This window comes from Cetorhinus maximus, chromosome 10, assembly GCF_964194155.1.
Source record: "Cetorhinus maximus chromosome 10, sCetMax3.hap1.1, whole genome shotgun sequence".
Classification (NCBI taxonomy): domain Eukaryota; kingdom Metazoa; phylum Chordata; class Chondrichthyes; order Lamniformes; family Cetorhinidae; genus Cetorhinus; species Cetorhinus maximus.
In genome coordinates, this window is record NC_135888.1 from 16,425,009 (window position 1) to 16,444,660 (window position 19,652).

General features: G+C 45.9%; 1 protein-coding gene across 1 annotated transcript in view; it reads left to right on the plus strand.

Annotated features, from left to right (window-relative positions):
- The window catches only part of LOC144686126 (hemicentin-1-like), a 418,005-nt gene that overhangs the window by 32,675 nt on the left and 365,678 nt on the right, over window positions 1-19,652 (plus strand). The window contains 1 exon segment of the mRNA XM_078551270.1: window positions 1,235-1,357. Coding sequence (XP_078407396.1) covers window positions 1,235-1,357 — 123 coding nt within the window.

A 19,652-nucleotide genomic window follows, 5' to 3' on the forward strand; every position in this document is an offset into this window, starting at 1 on the left:
AATGGGAAAAGTTGACACAAAAGCCTGAAAAGAAGTGGAGCAACAGGAAGTAAGGCTTTGATCACTGAAAGTGTGTGTAGCTACCAAGAGCCTATCAAAATTCGATGGTGCTGGGCGGGGGGGGGGGTGGGAAATGGTTGTCTAAGTTTCCAATATGGCAGTCAGCTAGGTGCACTCATTACATGCTGGATTACACTGCCCGTCATATTAGTGAAGGCTGAAAATGAGCCATCTAGGGACCACGTTCGAAATGGGGCATTAGGAGCTTTGCATATTCAAATGACTGTTTTAAGCCCCCTTGGGTTGCCCAGTGCCAGCTGCCTTCTGGACAATGTGGCCTACATGTGGTCTGATCATCAGGGACTTCAGAGGGACCATTGCAGCCCCACGCCAAAAAGCTAAGTGTTTTAAAAGAGATGCTGACCTGAATGTCGAGTCAGGATGTGCAGGGGTGTTTCTCACAGGTCCACGTTAAAACCACTGCCAGCCATTGCTAGCCTCCCTCCCGCTCCTGATCACCACACACTCACCAGTTTTCTCTTCCAATCACTGACCTTTACCTTCCCTCCATCACCTGATCCCAGCCTAATTGCTGCACCTTTCCACCCCGACCACCCCCTGCCCCCTTCATCCTCCCTCTTGTGATTACTGCACCCTCCCGGCCCACCTCCCCCATTCACTGACGCCCCTCCCTCTCTTGGCCCCTCCCACGCCCTCCTCATTCTTGTTCCTCTCTCCCTCCTCTTCCCTGTCCCTCCTCATCCCTCTCCCTCCTCTTCCCTCTCCTCGATGTCCTGCAAGTACCAAAGAGACATCTTATGAAAGCTTTAATGTTTTTGCTGCTGTTGTCAGGAGTCCCAACCCCATTGAAAGGCGAATGGGTATTGTTAATGTCGTCTGTTTGCCTAGTGCGGTTAAAAATCAAAACAGAAAATGCTGGAAATACTCAGTGGGGTTGGCAGGATCTGTGGAGAGAGTAAAGCTGAGTTCTGTTGTACCTGCTGAGTATTCCCAGCATTTTCTTTTTGCTGTTGTTTCAAATTTCCGGCATCCAGAGTATTTTGCATTTGTGTTGGTTCAAAATCAATTAGGCCTAATTCTGGATAACCATTTCTTTCAGGGGGGGGAAAAAAAGTTTGATTTAAACCAGGTGTAATTGTGTGGGGATGAGGGGATTGGTGAGGAAATTTCATTGCGAGTGGATTAAAGTGATGGGTGCTCTTGCCCTGAACAGGTTGTGTTTGTGTTGACTGGAGATTGTGGGGACAGAGGCCATCCTGGATATCGGGCCTTTGAGGAGGTGGCTTCAACCAGCTCAGGTCAAATATTTCACCTGGACAAGCAGCAGGTCAATGAGGTAAGCAGATGCAGCCTTTAACTGAACTCTGTTTTTTTTTTCCCTCCCAGAAGAATGTTTCCCAGGAGACAGGATTGAATCCTTTCAAAAACCCAGATTGTGTATTGTTGCTTGCTAAGCATGGGTCACTAGACGGTAATCAGGAGCAGGAACCCTGGCTGATATACCCCTCCCTGGTTCAGTCACACTGCAGCCAGTTCTGGAGTGAAATCAAACCAAGGACCTTATAGAATATTAGAATCATGGCAATAAACAGCACAGAAGGAGGCCATTCGGCCCATCGTGTCCACGTTAACCAACAAGGAACCATCCAGCTTGATCTCTCTTTCCAGCTCTTGGCCTGTAGCCCTGTAGGTTACAGCATTTCAAGTGCCTATCAAATGTTATGAGGGTTTCTGCCTCTACCACCCTTTCAGGCAGTGAGCTCCAGACTCCTGTTTTGAAGTGGCAGGTGATGTGTGGCAGGTGGACCAAATCCACAAGGTCGCGCTATCACAACAGTTTTGCAATTTGTATTTATTATGAGATGTGTGCACTGAATTCAGAAGTAATAAGTCCACCAAGACCTTTAAAGGTTTCAAAAATTAAATTAAAATATTTATTAACAAAATGTAAGAGATTTCAAGCACATACATAAGACTATAATTACTCTCTGCTATAATAACTCCTAAAATTCCTAATTGACATGACTCCCAGTTACACTCCCTTTTAAGGCAATTGTCCAAAATAGATTTTAGATTTAACATAGAACCCGTAAGTTAACACAATACCCACTTGACAGTGGAATTTCAAATGCCTTTCCCCAACTTCAGTTTCATTATGTAGCAGACTTATGCACAAATGCTGGAGGCTTCATTAAGGCTATTTTATGTGCTCCTGTTAGATCTTACATGGCCTCCTAATAAACAGCTTTTCACCCTCCCTTATATATGTTTCTCTTTTTTAATATGTAAATTCTGTTGTTCCATGTGTCTTTCAAATTGTATCTTCCTTATAATATAAAAACTTCCACATTACCGATCTATTGTCAGTAACCTTTGGGAAAAATAAACGCATTCCTTAACCTTGCTTATCTGGCTAGTTGTAAACAGACAAAGATCCCTTTGAAATCCAAATCTTTTCATTTATCTAAAAATGCAAATTCCCTTCACACCTTACATACTAAGCCAGCATCCGTGTTTACCCATTAGCATGTCAAGCACCTAGCTTCTTTTGATGATCGAAAGCTTGCAGACTAATGGACTCCAAATGTAATTGAATCACACTCAGACCCAACTATATTTACCCCCATAAAGCTAATTCACAATAAACCAGAAAAACATTATGAAAATTATTATACTTTCATCACACTCCACCATTCTCTGGGTGAAAAAATTTCCCCTCAAATCACCCCTAAACTTCCTACCTCTTCCTCTGAATCTGTGCCCTCCGACATGGTCCCTTAAATAAGGGGAATGGAATCTTCCCATCCACTCTATCTAGACCACTCATAATTTTATATACACTTCAGTAAGGTCTGCCATTCAGCTTATTGCTCTGTATAACTTGGGGGTACTCACTGCATCAACTGTGAGTCACTGGAGAAGCTTTCCAAGCATCGGTTACGGAACCAACTTTAGCTGAGAAGCAGTTTTCCATGGTCTGCCCCCTGCTGTGATGAGCAAGAGACCCCGCTCCCCCAGCATGATTAGCGGTAGACCCCACCCCCTCCAGTGTGGTAGTGGTAGACCTCGCCCCCCCGGTATGATAAGCGGTAGACCCCGCCCCCTGGTATGATGAGTGTTAAATCCCACTCCCCAGTGTGATGAGCAGTAGACCCCCCACCCCCCCACGGTGTGACGAGCGGTACGCGCCCCCCCCCCCCCCCCCCCCCGGCGTGATGATCGGTAGACCCCGACCCCCCCGGAGTGATGAGCGGTAGCCCCCCCCCCACCCCCCCGTGTGATGAGCGGTAGACCCCGCCCCCCAGTGTGATGAGTGGTAAACCCTGCGCCCCGCTGCAATGAGCAGTACACCCCAACCCCTAATGTAATGAACAGTAAACCCTGTGCTCCCCACAATCAGCGGTAAACCCCACCCCCTGCTGTGATGGGCAGTAAGAGCAGGCCCAGGGAAAGAATATTGTATCGTAAACAACCTTTTGTGTTTTAATCCCTCCCAAATTTCTCAGCTCCCCTGTAGGAGTTGACTTTGTGCTGGGCTCAATTACTGCCCTCTGGTACCTCACACAAGGCCATGTGGTGAAGCCGTTTGGCCACAGACGGGGGCTGGCCATCAGAGCCGAACCTGACCCTGTCCTGGCGACATTTCCCTCGGACCATTTCCCCATGGCCATTGCTAGATGGCAACCATGAGTCCTACCATCGATGCCTTCCCCTCTAATTTCCTGCTTTCTGTGCCCCCATCTCCCTCCTCTGTGTGCCAATTCTGTTTTTTATTATTCTTCCACGGGATGTGGGTGTCGCTGGCTGGGCCAGCACTTCCTCAATTGCCCTTGAGACGGTGGTGGTGAGCCGCCTCTTGAACTGCTGCTGCTTGTGTGGCGTGGGGACACCCACAGTGCTGCCACCCAGACAGAGGTCAGCTCATTCAGCATGGGGATCGGCCCTGCAGGGGACTCCCATGTTAATAGGACACCCGGCAGTGCATTTACCAACTGCTTATTAGTGAGTTTGCAGTGCACTCTCATTAACTAACGTGCAGGGGGACTGCGCACCCTGTGGAGGACCAGATATCACCATCTTACCCTTAAAGTAAATAACCAAACCCCTGTCAGACGTAGAACTCTTTCCAATGAGATCTGACCTGGGCCCTGACCCTATATGATCAGCTCGGAGGTGCTACCCAGTGCTGCTGGTAAAAGTTGCGGGTGCAAAGTTTTTTTTGTGCTTATTACAGTCAGTGTGGAGCAGGTGCTCAATGAGGGTTAGTAACCTGGAACCCCTTTTACCGCCCCCCACCCAACCAACCGGATTCTGCGATCACTCTCCCATGGAAACCAGATGATTGAATCCCATTGATTTATTTTTGGATGAAAGAGTTGGTGATTACTGCAGACTGCCCTGTTTTCATTTGGTTAACAAGCCTGGAATAAAAAGGACCCATTTCACCAGAAATACACGGATGGCAAGGCACAAAATCCTTTCACTTTATTGCTGGGGGATCATTATAAATATTGGAGAAAAGCTGTCAGATACGGCTGACATTACTGAGCATGGACTCGCTGGCCTGAATGGCAGCCTCCTGTGCAGTATTGACTCTATGGGCCTTGTTTTCATGGAGCCGGGAAGACTCCATAGACCTTCAAAAATGGCCAACGGGATCTGAGTGCTGAAGTCTTGCCCCCATTCCTGACAGATCCAATTTTTGCGGGAAGGGGGAAGGTCTGATTCGCACAGGCGGGAAACCCAAAACTCAGCAGGACCATTTGAAATCGGTGATAAGTTCAAATAGGCCCCATTTAAATCCCCATCCCTTTAAAAATAAAAAAAAAACAGGCCGCAGCTGTCAGTGAGAGTTTAAAAAAACCTCTGCTATATTGCTGTGATTGACAGATCAGGTGGTGAGGCATCTGTTCTAGTAGTTTCAATAGTTGCTTGTTGACATTTACCTAATGCTCTTTATGAATGTTTGGTTGATTTCTCAGTATGGTGTGGGGGATGGGGGAGAGAGTTCTGAGTTCACAGTTTGACGGGTTAAAGACCTATTAACTGTATTTGATGTGGGGTATAAATATAAGTTTGTTTTTTTTACAAGAGATTAAGTACTTGAGATTTAAAAAAAAGCTTTGAATTGGCTTTCATGAATGGGAGTTTTTTTACTCTCAAGTCTGTATAGTTACAGCTATATTGGATTTTTAGAACTTTAGTTTATTTCATCTCTGCATGGCTCCTGAGGTCTGCCCAGGTTGGATACTGGGTGATTTGGCCTTGGGGCTATAAAAGGCTATGAAAATGGGTGGGAAGGGAATGAGTTGGCATGGGGATAAAAGGAGCCATTGGGTTGGGTGGCGGTGGGTGAAGGGATGTGAGGGTTGAGGGCTAGAGGGCCTAAAATCTCATAACGCGCTGGAACAAAGTCCCAGTGAAGCGAGGCAGCTCCTAACCAACCCGTCTCAGCACTTGGCTATCACCATGGCCGCCAATGCTTTGCTGCTGGAGTCAGTGGACTTGACCCTGTCCTGCACTTGCCTGCCACTGAGTGAATATTGCACAGTTCTGGAGGGGCCTTTGTTCCAAGGCGGGTCCAGCGAGTCAGGAAATTTCCCTGATTCAAGCTGCCTGTCTCGGTAGCGAAAACCCTGTCCTAAGACTGTAAACAATGTATTGGGCGACTTGCAAATATTTAACTGAAGGTTACCCTCTTCAAATTGCACATGGACTGGTTTGGACTGTTTGAAGTGATGTCCAGTCAGCCCTTGAGATGTGAACGAGGGGAGATTGAGTTGGTGTGACCGGAATGTTTTTTGTAGCTACTGGAGTCTGCGTGTGGAGAAATCCGCCTGAGTTTTGTCTCTGTTCATTGTCCAGCTGCCTTGCCCATGGCTTGTCTTTGATTCTAAGCCTCTAAAACTTGCCAGTCTGTCCCCTGTTTTCCCTCCATGTACATGCAGGTGGGACGCGCACCTCCAGCCAATGAGGAAGTGGGCATAATTCCACCCTGCCAAGCTGCCTCTGCATTGTTGCCCAGGGCAATGGGCTGGGCTCACACTCTCTTATCTCATGGCCACTACCTTCACCTCCCTGGTAGAGCTGCCTGACATTGGTGCCTCTGACCTGCTGGAACACAGGCAGCTCCTGCTGAGTGATCCACACAGTCAGATATAGTGACCTACTCGACTCGGAGAGGCATCGCTGGCTTCACTTGGTGATCATGCTCATGCCTTCCGGCAGGAAACCAAATTGTGACCATTGTCGCAAAAATCCACTGGTTCATTAATGTCCTTTAAGGAAGGAAATCTGCTGTCCTCACCTGGTCTTGCCTATAGCTGACTCACTAAGTTAGAATAGTCTGAAATCTTTCAGTTGAGAGCAAGTGAGCTTCCAGAACTATGTAAAATGTACGCCACCGTCTTCCAGGATGAACTGGGAAAAATCCAGGGCCTACAGGCCAAGATTCCTGTGGATCCTGAAGCAACCCCTCGCTTCATGAAGGTGCCGTACACCCTGAGAGAAGAAGTCGACATTGAGTTGAACAGACTAGAGAAACTGGGCGTTATACAACCTGTTCAGTTCTCAGAATGGGCAGCACCCATAGTCCCCGTCCTTAAACCCGACCAAAACGTTCGAATTTCTGGGGATTATAAACTGACAGTTAATAAAGTAGCTAATCTAGACAGGCACCCCATTCCAAAAATCGAAGACCTGTCAGCCAAGCTGGTAGGAGGGACAACGTACACAAAGCTTGACATGAGTCATGCTCATCAACAACTAGAATTGGATAATGCCTCCCGGGAATTTGTCACAATTAATACCCACAAAGGGTTGTACCTATGTACACGATTGTCTTCCCGTGTCTCTTCCGCTTGTGCCATCTTTCAGAGAACAATGGAAAGCTTCCTGCAGGGACTGCCCCAGGTTGTTATCTATTTAGACGGTGTATTGGTGACAGGATTCACTGAAAAAGAGCATTTGGCAAACTTAGAAGAAGTCTTAAAACGTTTCTTGCAAACTGGAGTGCGTTTAAAAAAAGAAAAGTGCACGTTCCAAGCGAGGGAGGTAATCTATTTGGGTCACCAGGTAGATTTACAGGGCCTCCACCCGGTTGAGGAGGAAGTGAGAGCCGTAAGAGAGGCACTTGCGCCAAGAACACCTCAGAGCTCAAATCATTCCTAGGAATGATCAATTATTACGGGCAGTTCTTACCCAATTTGTCTATAGTGCTGGACCCCCTGCATTCTCTACTCAAAAAGAACCAACGTTGGTCTTGGGAAGTGCCCCAGATGAAGCATTCTGACCAGATGAAAGAATTGGTGCTGACACGTGATGCATCTCCCTACGAAATGGGAGCAGTGCTACTTCATCAGATGGACAACAACACGGAACGGCCAATAGGTTACGTATCAAGAACGCTCACCACAGCGGAAAAGGGATATTCCCAGATAGATAAAGGCCTCTCCATCACCTTTGGTGTCAAGAAATTTTGCCAGTGTGTACAGGGCTGCCATTTTACAATTGTTTCAGACCAGAAACCACTATTAGGTTTGTTTAGTGAGGACAAGGCTATACCACCCATAGCCTCAGCAAGAATACAACGATGGGCTTTAATTCTGGCAGCATACGAATACACTTTCATTCATAGGCCTGGCAATCAAATTGCAAACGCTGATGCCTTTAGTCGTTTGCCTTTGCAAGAAAATGATGAACACATCCCAGTTCCACAGGAACTTGTTTTACTGTTAAATTTCTTAGATTCCTCACCGCTCGACAGATCAGAGACTGGACAAGTCGGGACCCAGTCCTGTCTCAAGTACGAGAACAAGTGTTACATGGTTGGTCACAAGAGCCCGTATCTGATGAAATGAAACCGTACTTCAACAGAAGACATGAAATAACCAACCAGGATGGCATCTTATTGTGAGGAGCACGAGTGGTAGTTCCTCCAAAGAGAAGGGAACCTCTTTTAATTGAACTACACAGTGCCCATCCAGGAATTTCCCGAATGAAGACCATAGCACGCAGCTATCCTTGGTGGCCTGGAGTGGATGGTGAAATAGAGAGTTTATTAAAGCACTGTGTGCAATGTCAGCAACTGCAAAAATTGCCAGTGACAGGTCCACTACACCCATGGGAGTGGCCAGGTAGACCCTGGGTGTGGTTACACATTGATTACTTTGGACCTTTCCTGGGAATAATGTTTCTGCTCATTGTCGATGTCCAATCAAAATGGCTGGATGTATATGAGGTGAAGTCACCAATGTTGGGCGCTACAATTGAGAAACTGCATCAGAGTTTTGTCATTCACGGACTACCAGAAGTAGTCATTTCCGATAACGTCATGGCATTTACAGTGCTGAGTTTCAGCGGTTTACCAGCCTCAATGGTATCACTCCTGTGAAAACTGCACTGTACCACCCTTCCTCAAATGGACTGGCCGAAAGGGCAGTTCAAATGTTCAAAACAGGCATGAGAAAGCTAACTGGCGATTCCTTGGCAACCAAGCTAGCACGCTTTCTTTTTCATCACAGGACTACCCCTCACACAACGATAGGTGCCACAACTGCGGAGTTGGCATGGACAAGATGGGCCGAATGGCTCCTTCTGTGCTGTAACTTTTCTATGGTTCTAAAAGCTGTCTCAGGACGAGATTGAGCTTAATAATGCCGAATTTAGAGGGGAAGGTGGAAAGGAGTCAGGGAAGCCAGAAAACTAGACATGACTGGCATTGTCTTGAGAGGAAATTTACCGTGGGAGAGCCGGTATACGTGAAAAGCTTTGGGGAAGGACCAAAGTGGTTACCGGGTGAAATAAGTGCGGTGACTGGATCTCTATCTTACCATGTGGAGGTGGAAGGCCGGATCATCCGTAAACATGTGGACCATTTAAGGAAGAGAGAGACAAATCACCAAGGTTTTGTTCCACCAGTGATCAGGACCGGGTCTGCATTTCCTGTTGAAGATACTCAGCCCAGGACTGACAGGTCTGATGTTTCTGTAAGAGTTGAGGATTCAGAACTGCAAGTGCCCACCGAAGCACCTGATGTTCAGGCAACTTTGGAAAAGGAGGTTCCTGACAAAGAATCTGAAGTTGTGGAGCTGCGACGTTCCACACGTACCAGGAAACCACCTGAAAGACTGAACTTGTAAATTCCTTACCCAGTGTAAATATTATGTTGTCCTGAAAAATATGTACTTGTAAATATAATATGTATAGCCGAGTTAAAGGGGGCGGAATGTAGTAATTATGGTTTTGTTTAATGTGTAGTGTACCTTTTAATAATAATACTTGTTAGGGAAGATCACATGATCTGTAGTAACCAATAGGAGAGTAGCGCGGGCTACCTCAGCAGTCAGCATCGAGATAGAGTTGGAGTTGAAAGCACAATTTAGGGGGAGGTGGTATTGTCACTGGACTAGCAATCCAGAGATCCAGGGTAATGCTCTGGGCACCTGGGTTCGAATCCTGCCACGTCAGATGGTGGAATTTGAATTCAATAAAAATCTGGAATTAAAAGTCTAATGATGTCTACGAAACCATTGTCGATTGTTTTAAAAACCCATCTGGTTCACTAATGTCCTGTAGGGAAGGAAATCTGTCCTTACCCGGTCTGACCTACATGTGACTCCAGTCCCACGGCAATGCCGTTGACTCCTAAATGGCCTCTGAACAAGGGCAATTAGGGATGGGCATAAAGGCTGGCCTTACCAGTGACGCCCACATCCAACGAATGAATAAAAAAAAAAGTGTAGTTGCTGATGAGTATGTTGTAAATAAACTTAATGTTTCCACTCAAGAAGTGTCTGCAGATCAACTCTGTCATGAATAGTACAACTCGGCCACCCTACAACACTGCATTGCTTTGATAAGGAACCAAATGGAGGCTATAGGTCTGCTCAGGGGCCTCGGGAAGGGGGCCAAAGGTCACCTGAGCACTGGCACAAAGCAGCCACCTTGACTTGGAGAAAAGGGAGAGGGTTCACATTCTCGAGGGAATTCCAGAGCTATCACATTCAGAGCTGAATGTCAAGGCCAAGGCGAGATGAATCAAGGCAAATCGTTGTGGTGACACCAAATGTGGGGTTTAAAAGCTTGTGGATTGACACTGTACCTCAGTAAGAGCCAATGCCTTCAGGAGCAGCAAACTGGAAGACCAAGATTGGCCCTGATATAAATGTACAGCCCAGCCCTCAAGGCCTTGCTGGACTTGTAGAAAGGGCCTTGGGACAGCTGCAAACAGCACTAATCCCACAACATCATTATCCATCCATGTGCAGTTAATGAAATCTACATTGCTGTGGGTTTTTAATGAGTAAGAAATATTTGAATCATGGGGAATTAAACGGGGACTGTAACCAGATTATTTTAATGATATGCAATTAAAAGGAAGGGCAGAGCGTGGCCAGACTCAGTTGGACAGCTGACAATGCAAACCCCATTTTCTGCTGCACACTGAACAGAACAGGGTTGGTCTATGAATTCAGGCTTCGCACGGAGCTTTATGCAGCAAACTTGTCGAAGAGCAGATGATGTGTGAGTTGTTTTGTACCAGTCTGTGGGATGTTTCTCCAAATGCCTTTGAGCCTTTTCTCCTCCATGTTCATTTCATCAAAATCCCAAAACAGATGAAATTACAGCGAGCATGTGTTTCCATTCATTCCTCAGTTCACATGGTTGCTAGGTTACCTCAATTGCTGAGGGGGTAATGCATCCCTCACTGTAATAGCTACACACCAGTTGGTGTCTCTCAGTTTCACGTCATTCACTGTACAATGGAAGTGGAGGAGCTGACGACCACCTTGGAGTCTGAACAGGGAATGCATCTGATCTCAGTCATAGCATTAAAGGAGGAGATTGTCAGCAGAGACCAGCCTATGCATCTGTCAGCTAACATAACTCACTACTGAGTTCTGCCTCATCTACTGACTGGATTTTCTTTATTCTTTTCAGGTGACCAAAAGACCATAAGACATAGGAGCAGAAGTAGGCCATTCGGCCCATCGAGCCTGCTCCGCCATTCAATGAGATCATGGCTGGTCTGATAATCCTCAACTCCACTTTCCTGTGAGTGCATTGCTGGCAATGTCAGCACTTATTGCCCATTCCAAATTGCCCTTGAGAAGGTGGTGGTGAGCCACTTTCTTGAACCGCTGCAGTCCATGCAGCACCCACAGTGCTGTTAGGAAGGGAGTTCCAGGATTTTGACCCAGCCACAGTGGAGGAGCAGCAGTATAGGTCCAAGTCAGGATGATGTGTGGCTTGGAGGGAAATTTGCAGGTGGTGGTGTTCCCATGTGTCTGCTGCCCTTGCCCTTCTAGAAGGTAGAGGTCAGGGATTTGGAAGGCACTGTCAAAGGAGCCTTGGTGAGTTGCTGCAGTGCATCTTGCAGATGGTACACACTGCTGCCACTGTGCATCAGTGGTGGAGGGAGTGAATGTTTAAGTTGGTGGATGGGATACTGATCAAGCGGGCTGCTTTGTCCTGGATGGGTTAGAGCTTTCTCATCCAGGCAAGTGGAGAGTATTCCATCAAACTCCCAATTCCCCTTTCTCTTGGAGTTAGGAAGAATCTCCAACTTGTGGAATTGGCCTGAGCTCAGTTCAGTGGACCATTTTGGAATGGGGGTTGAGTTTGGTTTCACAACGCATTGAACTCAGTGTGTAACTTGAACTCTGTTGAATGAGAAGCTCCTAGCTGGGCTGTGTAGCTTGCCCAGGGAGCGGCGTTGTGACTGGATGCCTCCTGGTGGGCAGGTGCAGGCGGTACACTGAGATCAGACATGGGCGCGAGGGTGGGGAAAGCAAAGAGAAAGGGAAAGAACTTAAAATGTCCAAAAATAATGAGCAAATGTAGTAAAAATTCCCCCATTAAAAATCACCCCAAGATAACGAAGGGAACTTGTTTAAATTACCTAACGTGTTAGAAGAAGTTTATGTTGTTCTCTGTTTTATAAGTAACCCTGGCCACTGCCTGAGACAATGCCAGGTTTTCACTTGTGTCCTGTAAGTGGATTTAGCAGCAATAGGTCCAACATCTGGGGAAGATTAGACTATAACAAGAGCATTGTTGATTGCTTTTTTTTTCTTCTTCAGTTCTTCACGTCAGCAGCCTTTTCAGGGATTTAAAATTCATTACTGCAATCTCAGCTGGGATCTTCCATCATGTGGAAGTCATTTTCCATCCCCAGCCAATCCACCTCCATTCAATTGCTTGTTATAGGGCGTTGGTATTAACATTTGAGGCTGTAAATTGGCAAAAAAAAAAGCTGATGACACCATTGGGAGAGAGAGAGAGGACTTAAGGATGTTTTGGGGGCTGTTGGAAGCCGTATTGGCTTTGCTGGTTCTGGTTGTCTTTCAGTCCTTCAATTTAGTGAAGGCTGTAAACACAGGCTACAATATAGCCAGCATTAATGTGACCGGACCCCATCGCTCCCCCCGTCCCCATTGTTCCCCAAGCAACTTCCTCCATAATCTTTCCTTTCTCTTAGCTACTCTTCTAATTACACTTGCTGCAGATCCTGTTAACACTCTTATCCCCTCCCCAACATAAAAGAAACATTGACTTTCTCCCCAGTTACTTTGCGACCGAGAGGAAGGTTTAACCATCTCCTCCCAGACCTACACTGCTCCTGAGCTGGCAGGAGCTCAAGGAGTGGGTATGAACAGCTCAAGTTAGTCAACAGCTTGAGTGGGTGAAGGCAAGACAAGCGGGTCAGTGTGACAGGCATTGACCAGAGTAGCTTCAGTGCTACTTTTCTTGCCCCTAGCTATAGAGAGGCAGCCCACCGTTCATCAACCCAATTCCAAGAGCCAGGGTTAGGAGCCCTTGGAATTGCAGTAGAATCACCAATATGGTCTTGCCCCCTCCCATATCTTGTGTGACCTCACCTTCAGTGTTTCTTTTACGCCTTTTTAATCGGGTTCCTCTGTGACTTATGACATCAGCACAGGGTTTGTACTGATTGCAATCGAGGCATCACTGAAGTGTAGCCAAAATGTAGCGTGCAAAGAATTCTTACGTTTTCCAGCTCTTCTACTTTTATGAGCCATGCCACAAGTGGGGAGACTGGTAACTAAGACTACCCATAATTGCCATTTCCTTTAAATGCATAAAGCATTGGCCCCTAGGATTTAACAACTACAAACGTCTTGTGTGGTTGTTGTGAACCCGTGGAAACCAGCAGGTAATGGAACTCAAAGATATTACGGTGCACAACTTGACCTAACATCACCTTCCAAAAATTGACGTTTCCCAATTTCTCAATTTGTTGTCCCTAATATGTAGTGAGAAAAATATTGCTCAATTTTGGATCGCAAACCACAAGTGTGATATTATTGTTTTATCATGTCAGTACAGAATAGTGCTGGTTGACATGGCAACCATAGGAAGAATACAAACATAGCCTCGGCTGCCAGACCATGTTGGAGATTGAGCTGCTCTTCCCAGTTGTTTTTATTGTGTTGAAATTAGTTTGCATTTTAGATGGACTGAAGTAATGTCTGAGCTGGACTTGAGGAAGGACAAAGCCCACAGCTTGGGCCAGGGTCCCTAGAACTTTTTTCCCAAAATGCTCTTTATAATTGCCTGGTCCAAGACAATGATGTGTGTTCTCCAGTTAGGTTTGATGTCGAGTACAAAAGTGTGGATCTCTTTACTGTGTTGAAATCAAGACTCGCTGTGAGGTCTCTAGTCGTCAATTATGTTTTATTTCTATGCTCTTGAAACTATGGAATTTTCCATCTTCTCACTCTTCCTATCCTCCTGAACCTTGATATGCCTTCCCTGCCACATGATCGGGATGTCTAGCATCATAGGCCCAGCCTTTATCCAGACTTCTGATTGGAGACGATCATACAGAAATGTACTTTCTGTGGTTGATTAGCAAACAGCAAGATAACAGTGTACGAGGCTGGGCCTTGATTGTGGTGCCTCGGAGTGGGAATGAACTGCTTCTCACACCTCATATCACCATCAGCACTCAAATAAGTTCCCAAACTCAGCCACGCTGACTCACCACCATCCACTTTCCCTATGAAGCGGTGAAGAGTATTTACGCAGAGAGTCAACCATCGTGGCGATAATGCATTTTCAGTAGCTGGATGTTTATAAGTTTCACTGATAGATAATCTTTTGGATGGATTTTGTGCTCATCAAGGCAAAAGCCAATACTGGGGAATGGGACATGTTGTGAGCATCAAGCGCACTCGGATCGGATACTGTACGTGCTAAAAGCAAAGCGCTTTCCACACTGCCCAATCGCAGAACAGCATCTCCTGCTCAAGCTGCATCTCCCCACTGCAGATTTCTTGTGGCCCTTTATGTGGCAGACCCATGAAGTGAGTCTACACACACTAAGATCTCAATAAAGAGCACTTGCAGCTGATGGAAAGGAGACGCCCACCTCTTCATCCTGGACTGAATTTGAAACCAGGTCCAAGGGATGCAAGGGTAGTGTGCTAATTGTCTCCTCCCAACTCAAGTATAGCAAGGGTCAGAAACAGAATAACCTTCTCTCCACTTTGCCAGACAATGTGCCTTAACTCTGAACTTAGACAAGCGCCAGCTACTGCCCAACTTATTGACAACTTATTGCCAGCCAGTGTGAAGTTCAGCATTGCTTTGTGCCATGGATCCATTCTGACCAGAAGCCAAACTCATTTCACATAGTGTAAGATTTTGGTTTCTGTTTTGTATGAATATTTGAACAATGACAGACAGGAAAAGGATTTATCCAGTCTGTCCCACTCAATTCTGATACTTTTGTATCACAATATATACACACTTCACTGCATGCAAAAACCATGTGATCTCTTGGGAGAAACCAGAAGACAGATTCAAAACCCCAGGTCAATTTGCAGGGAAAAATTCAGGGAAATTCCTCTCTGACCTCGCAGGCAATTGAAACTTCTCTGAGAGGTCACTCTGGCTCTGAGTAATGTTGTATTGTGCCCCTCTTTTGTAAGAAGTGATCTCCGGCCCATCCAGAAACAGGTCCAATTATTCACTGGATTCACCAAAGTGGTGTTCGCCACATGAGTTAATAACCTGTCCCACAGGTCCACATTCCCTATGAAAAGACTCACCTCCTGATATTGAACCCAGAACTGGCCTGAACCAACTTAAAATTGTGACCCTGACCCTCTCTAGCCTATTTAATTGGCGCAACCTGTCAACTTGTACACAGCCTATTCCCTTCATCATCTTGTACACCTTGATCAGATCACCCCAATATCTATGCTTCTTTGAAGTGTAGATTCCCAGCAATGTTAGCCTATCTTTGTAAATGAGATACTTGCATTAGTCTAGTGACCTTCCTCTGCACTCTTTTCAAAGCCTCAATAACACCCACCATGTGAGCAAACCAACAGTGTATACACTATTCCAGCTGAAGACTGACCAAGGTCTTGTACAAGGACAGAGTAGCATGCCTTGTCATGTAGTTAGTCTTATAAATGCATCCAACACCCTATTCACTATGGATATTGCTTTAAGGCATTGTTCTTGAACTTTTAGCAATGTATGCTTTAGAATGCCCAGATCTCTCTCTTTTTCCACAATCTTTAATGCTTTTTGCTGAAGGGTGTATGTATGTTGAGTGTTCATCCTGCGTATAAGTAAAACACTGCACTTTTCCAAATTAAACATCATTTACCAGTAATGAGCCCAATCCCCCAACATATGAAAATCTGCCTGAAGCATTCGTCTATAGTGCTAACACTCACACAGATCTTAGTATCATCTCCAAATTTGCAGATTGTGCTCCCTGCATCTACATCAGTAATAAAAATCGTAAAGAGCAATGGTCCCAACCTCAATCCCTATGGGCCACCAGTGGTGACCAATCTCCTAAACCGATCCAAATCCATCTACAACTACTCTCTGCCTTCCAGCCAGTTCTCATCCAGCTCAATATTTCACCACGAGTTTACCACTACAATGTTACAGAGAAGCCTCTTGTACCATATCTTGTTAAAAGCATTTTGGAAGTTTCAGTAGACTGCTGGGCTTCCCTCATCCATCATCTTGGTGAATTTGTCAAAAAAGATCATTAACTTTTCAAGACATGACCTTGCCCTAATGGTTGTCATGATATGTGCCCCTCTGAGTACTCATACCTGGCATCCCTAATAATCCCTTCAAGCATCTTTCCTATAACGTTAAACTATAGCTCCTGGGTATGTACTGTCTCCCTTTATAAAGATGGGGATTTTATTAGCCTCCTTCCAGTCTACGGGAACCATCCTGGAGTGCAGTATGCTGTTAACAACATAGACAAGTGGTTTGGACGGCACGTGTCCCATCTGCCTGAGTACCCTCGTGTTGATATCACCCATCCTGGCAGCTCTACCGATTCTCAGGTTCTTAATTCTATCAAACAATATGTTCACCTATGTTAGTATTTTAGTTTTGCTGTTAACATCATCATTAAATTATAACAGCTGAGCATTGCCTTCAAGATGTGAACCCATGCAAGAAAGTACTGATTTAACATTGCTGCAATTCCCAATGGATCCTGTGTAATCTGTCCTTGAACATCCTTCGCTGGCCTGGTACAGCCTTTGACAGTTCTCTGGCTCTTCACATTATTTAAGAAGCTTCTCCCATTACTTCTACATTTGTCTACAATCCTCTTTTCCATTAAACTATCAGCTGATTCAAAACCAGCCTTTGTTTTCATAGCTGTTCCTTGTACTTAACTCAGTTTAGTTGAATATTAGATGCCTTTAATTTGTAGAAACATTTTTGTACATGACCAGTCAGCCGGGTCCCTTCTTTTGACTTTGGGCACTTGTGTGTCTTACACATTTTTTTCATCCTGTTCTTAAAAACTTCCCATTTCTCTTCCACGTGAGGTACATCAGTATCCAGTCAAGTTAGCCAATTATCCCAATCCAAATCTCCTGCCATTATAGCATTGTTTGCCCTTTGGAATTCTGCTACGAGTTGTAGATTTTCATTCCCTTTGGCTCTACCTGCCAATTGATGCCTAATAACGTTGTGGTTGGCGTTGCCTAGGTGTTCCCCCACACGGTGATCCGTCACGAGATGAGAATCAAAACTAAACGCTGGATCTATTATGTGATTATCTCTGGTTACTTTGTTCACGTGTTGCGTTAGCTTACAGCCTTGTATATTTTCAGCTGTAATCCCACCACAGCAGATGGCAAACCAGTCTGCCATTGAATTCCGGGAAAATTAAAGCTACCTATCAAACAAAGGTGGCAAACTTTTGAAACATGGGAACATAGGAAATGGGAGCAGGAGTAGGCCATTCGGCCCCTCGAGCCTGCTCCACCATTCAACTAGATCATGGCTGATCTACTACCTTAATGCTATTTGGCCCACAATATCCATATATCCCTCGACATCTTTAATATCTAGAAATTTGTCGATCTCTGTCTTAAACATCCTCAATGACTGAGCCTCCACAGCCCTCTGGGGTAGAGAATTCCAAAGATTTACTACCCTCTGAGTTAAGAAATTCTTCCTCATCTCAGTCCTAAATGGCCTACCCCTTATTCTGAGACTGTGCCCCCTGGTCCTAGATGCACCCGCCCTGCCCCTCACGTGGCCTCCCCACCCCAGCCATACTTTAAAAACTATTTCACTTCCACTATTTGAGGCGACTGCTCCTCAATTCCTGACTGCAGTTCAGTCCTGTGCTCCTGACCTTTGGTCAGCCAGTGCGAGGATGATGGGGGTTGGTGACAGACAAGTCAGAGGAACCCCCCCTCTTGAGCCTATTCCTGGGCCTGGCTGCAGGCCACGTGTGGCTGGGGGGATTGTTTGACCCCACTGCCTGCTTCTCTTCCGCAGCTCTCTGGAAAGGGAGCCAGCAGCGTCTGCATGTACACTTGAGGCCTCCCCTGACTGCTGGGTACCAGAGGGACTGGAGCGCATCATCATGCCTGAACATGTCACCTTAATTTTATTAAAGTTTCCTTTAAATTTTCGCTTTCCTTTGTTACAGTTTATTAGTGGTGCCCCTTTAAAGAGGGGGCACTCAATACGTCTCAATTATTGGAAACATCCATTTGGTTTGAATAAACCAGATAGAAAACCGTCTCCTTATCGACGCATCATATTCGAGTGTTTGAACTGGGCGTCTATAATCTTATTAATAGGTTTGAGAGTCTAGGTTCAACACTTTAAAACTTCATTAAGAAATATAACATTTAGCTTGTGTCTTACCAGTACACATTAAGCACAGTAAACAATCGAGTAATATATATTAACCTATCACGCTACACGCTGCCCTACACATAGGGCACCACGTCCCGCTGGTGGGCGCGTGCCTGACCCGATCAGGTGTAAAATAGTGTCAGGTGAGTGTCCCGACGTCATCGCGCACTCACACGACATTTTGGTCGGGGGTAGGGCGCACGTGGGTGTCAGCAGTGTGCCCGCTGACAATTAAGAGGCCTATTAAGGCCATTGATCAGTCAATTAAAAGCTCTTTCTGGCTGCCTGGTTCGTGGGTGGGCGAATCGGCCAGGCGGCCTTTGGACTTTTTTAGGAAACCTCATCCACGGGCGGGGTGAGGTTTCCGACATTAATTTAAAAGAATAAAGATGTTTTGACATAATTTTTATTACGTTTATGTGATTGAGTCCTATGCAGGGCCTCTTTTTTTTCACGTTTTCAAAATCTTCAATTTTGTTTTTACAATTCTTCAGCTCCCCTCCTTCAGGGAGCGTTCAGTGTGCGCGCATACTCAGGCTTTTGCTCTCGCCACCACCCCCCCCCCTCCGGCAATACTGAGCTCCTTGGCCATTAATTGGCCAGCCGGTGTGAAATCATGGCTGGGGGCCAATCGCAGGCGGTGGACTGTCTTCCGGTCACTCCCGGGCCCGCCCACCACACCCACCCAATGACCCAAAAATCCTGCCCATAGAGCCCTTCCAGGCAACCTGGGATGTCCCATCAGTGTCAACGGATTTGACCTTATGCCCATGAGGTGAAAGGTTATTATGCCAATCTGTTGTTCCAAGGACAGTAATATTTATCTGTCAAAAGTCACAATTGATCCCAATTTTAGATCAAGGGACATAAGGAAGGAGTGGATTTTTTTTTTTAGTAAGCATCATTGGATTGTGACCAGAAAAATAAAATCCAGCTAGTTTTTTCTCTCCCCTTCTCCACCCTGGCTGGGTGGGGGGCAGGTGTCTAGAACCAGGGGACATAGTCTCAGAATAAGGGATAAGCCATTTAGGACTGAGATGAGGAGGAATTTCTTCACTCAGAGGGTGGGGAATCTTTGGAATTCTCTACCCCAGAGGGCTGTGGAGGATCGATCGTTGAGTATGCTCAAGACTGAGATCAACAGGTTTCTACATGTTAAGAACATCACGGGATCCGGGGATAATGCAGGAAAATGGTGTTAAAGTAAATGATCAGCCAGGATCTCATTGAATAGTGCAGCGGGCCCAAATGGCCTACTCCTGCTATTTTTGACATCCTTAAGTTCACCCCCCGTATCCCTGAACCAAAGTGAGGCCAGTTGCAATGTCCTGGCTGAGATCAGCTAAGCCAACACAATGATTGAATTTGCGTGCAGATATCCCCTGTTTCGAGTGCATTCTCAGAATGCGATTTTAAAAATAGGGAACTTTCCTGAATAGCATTGTTGGCCACAG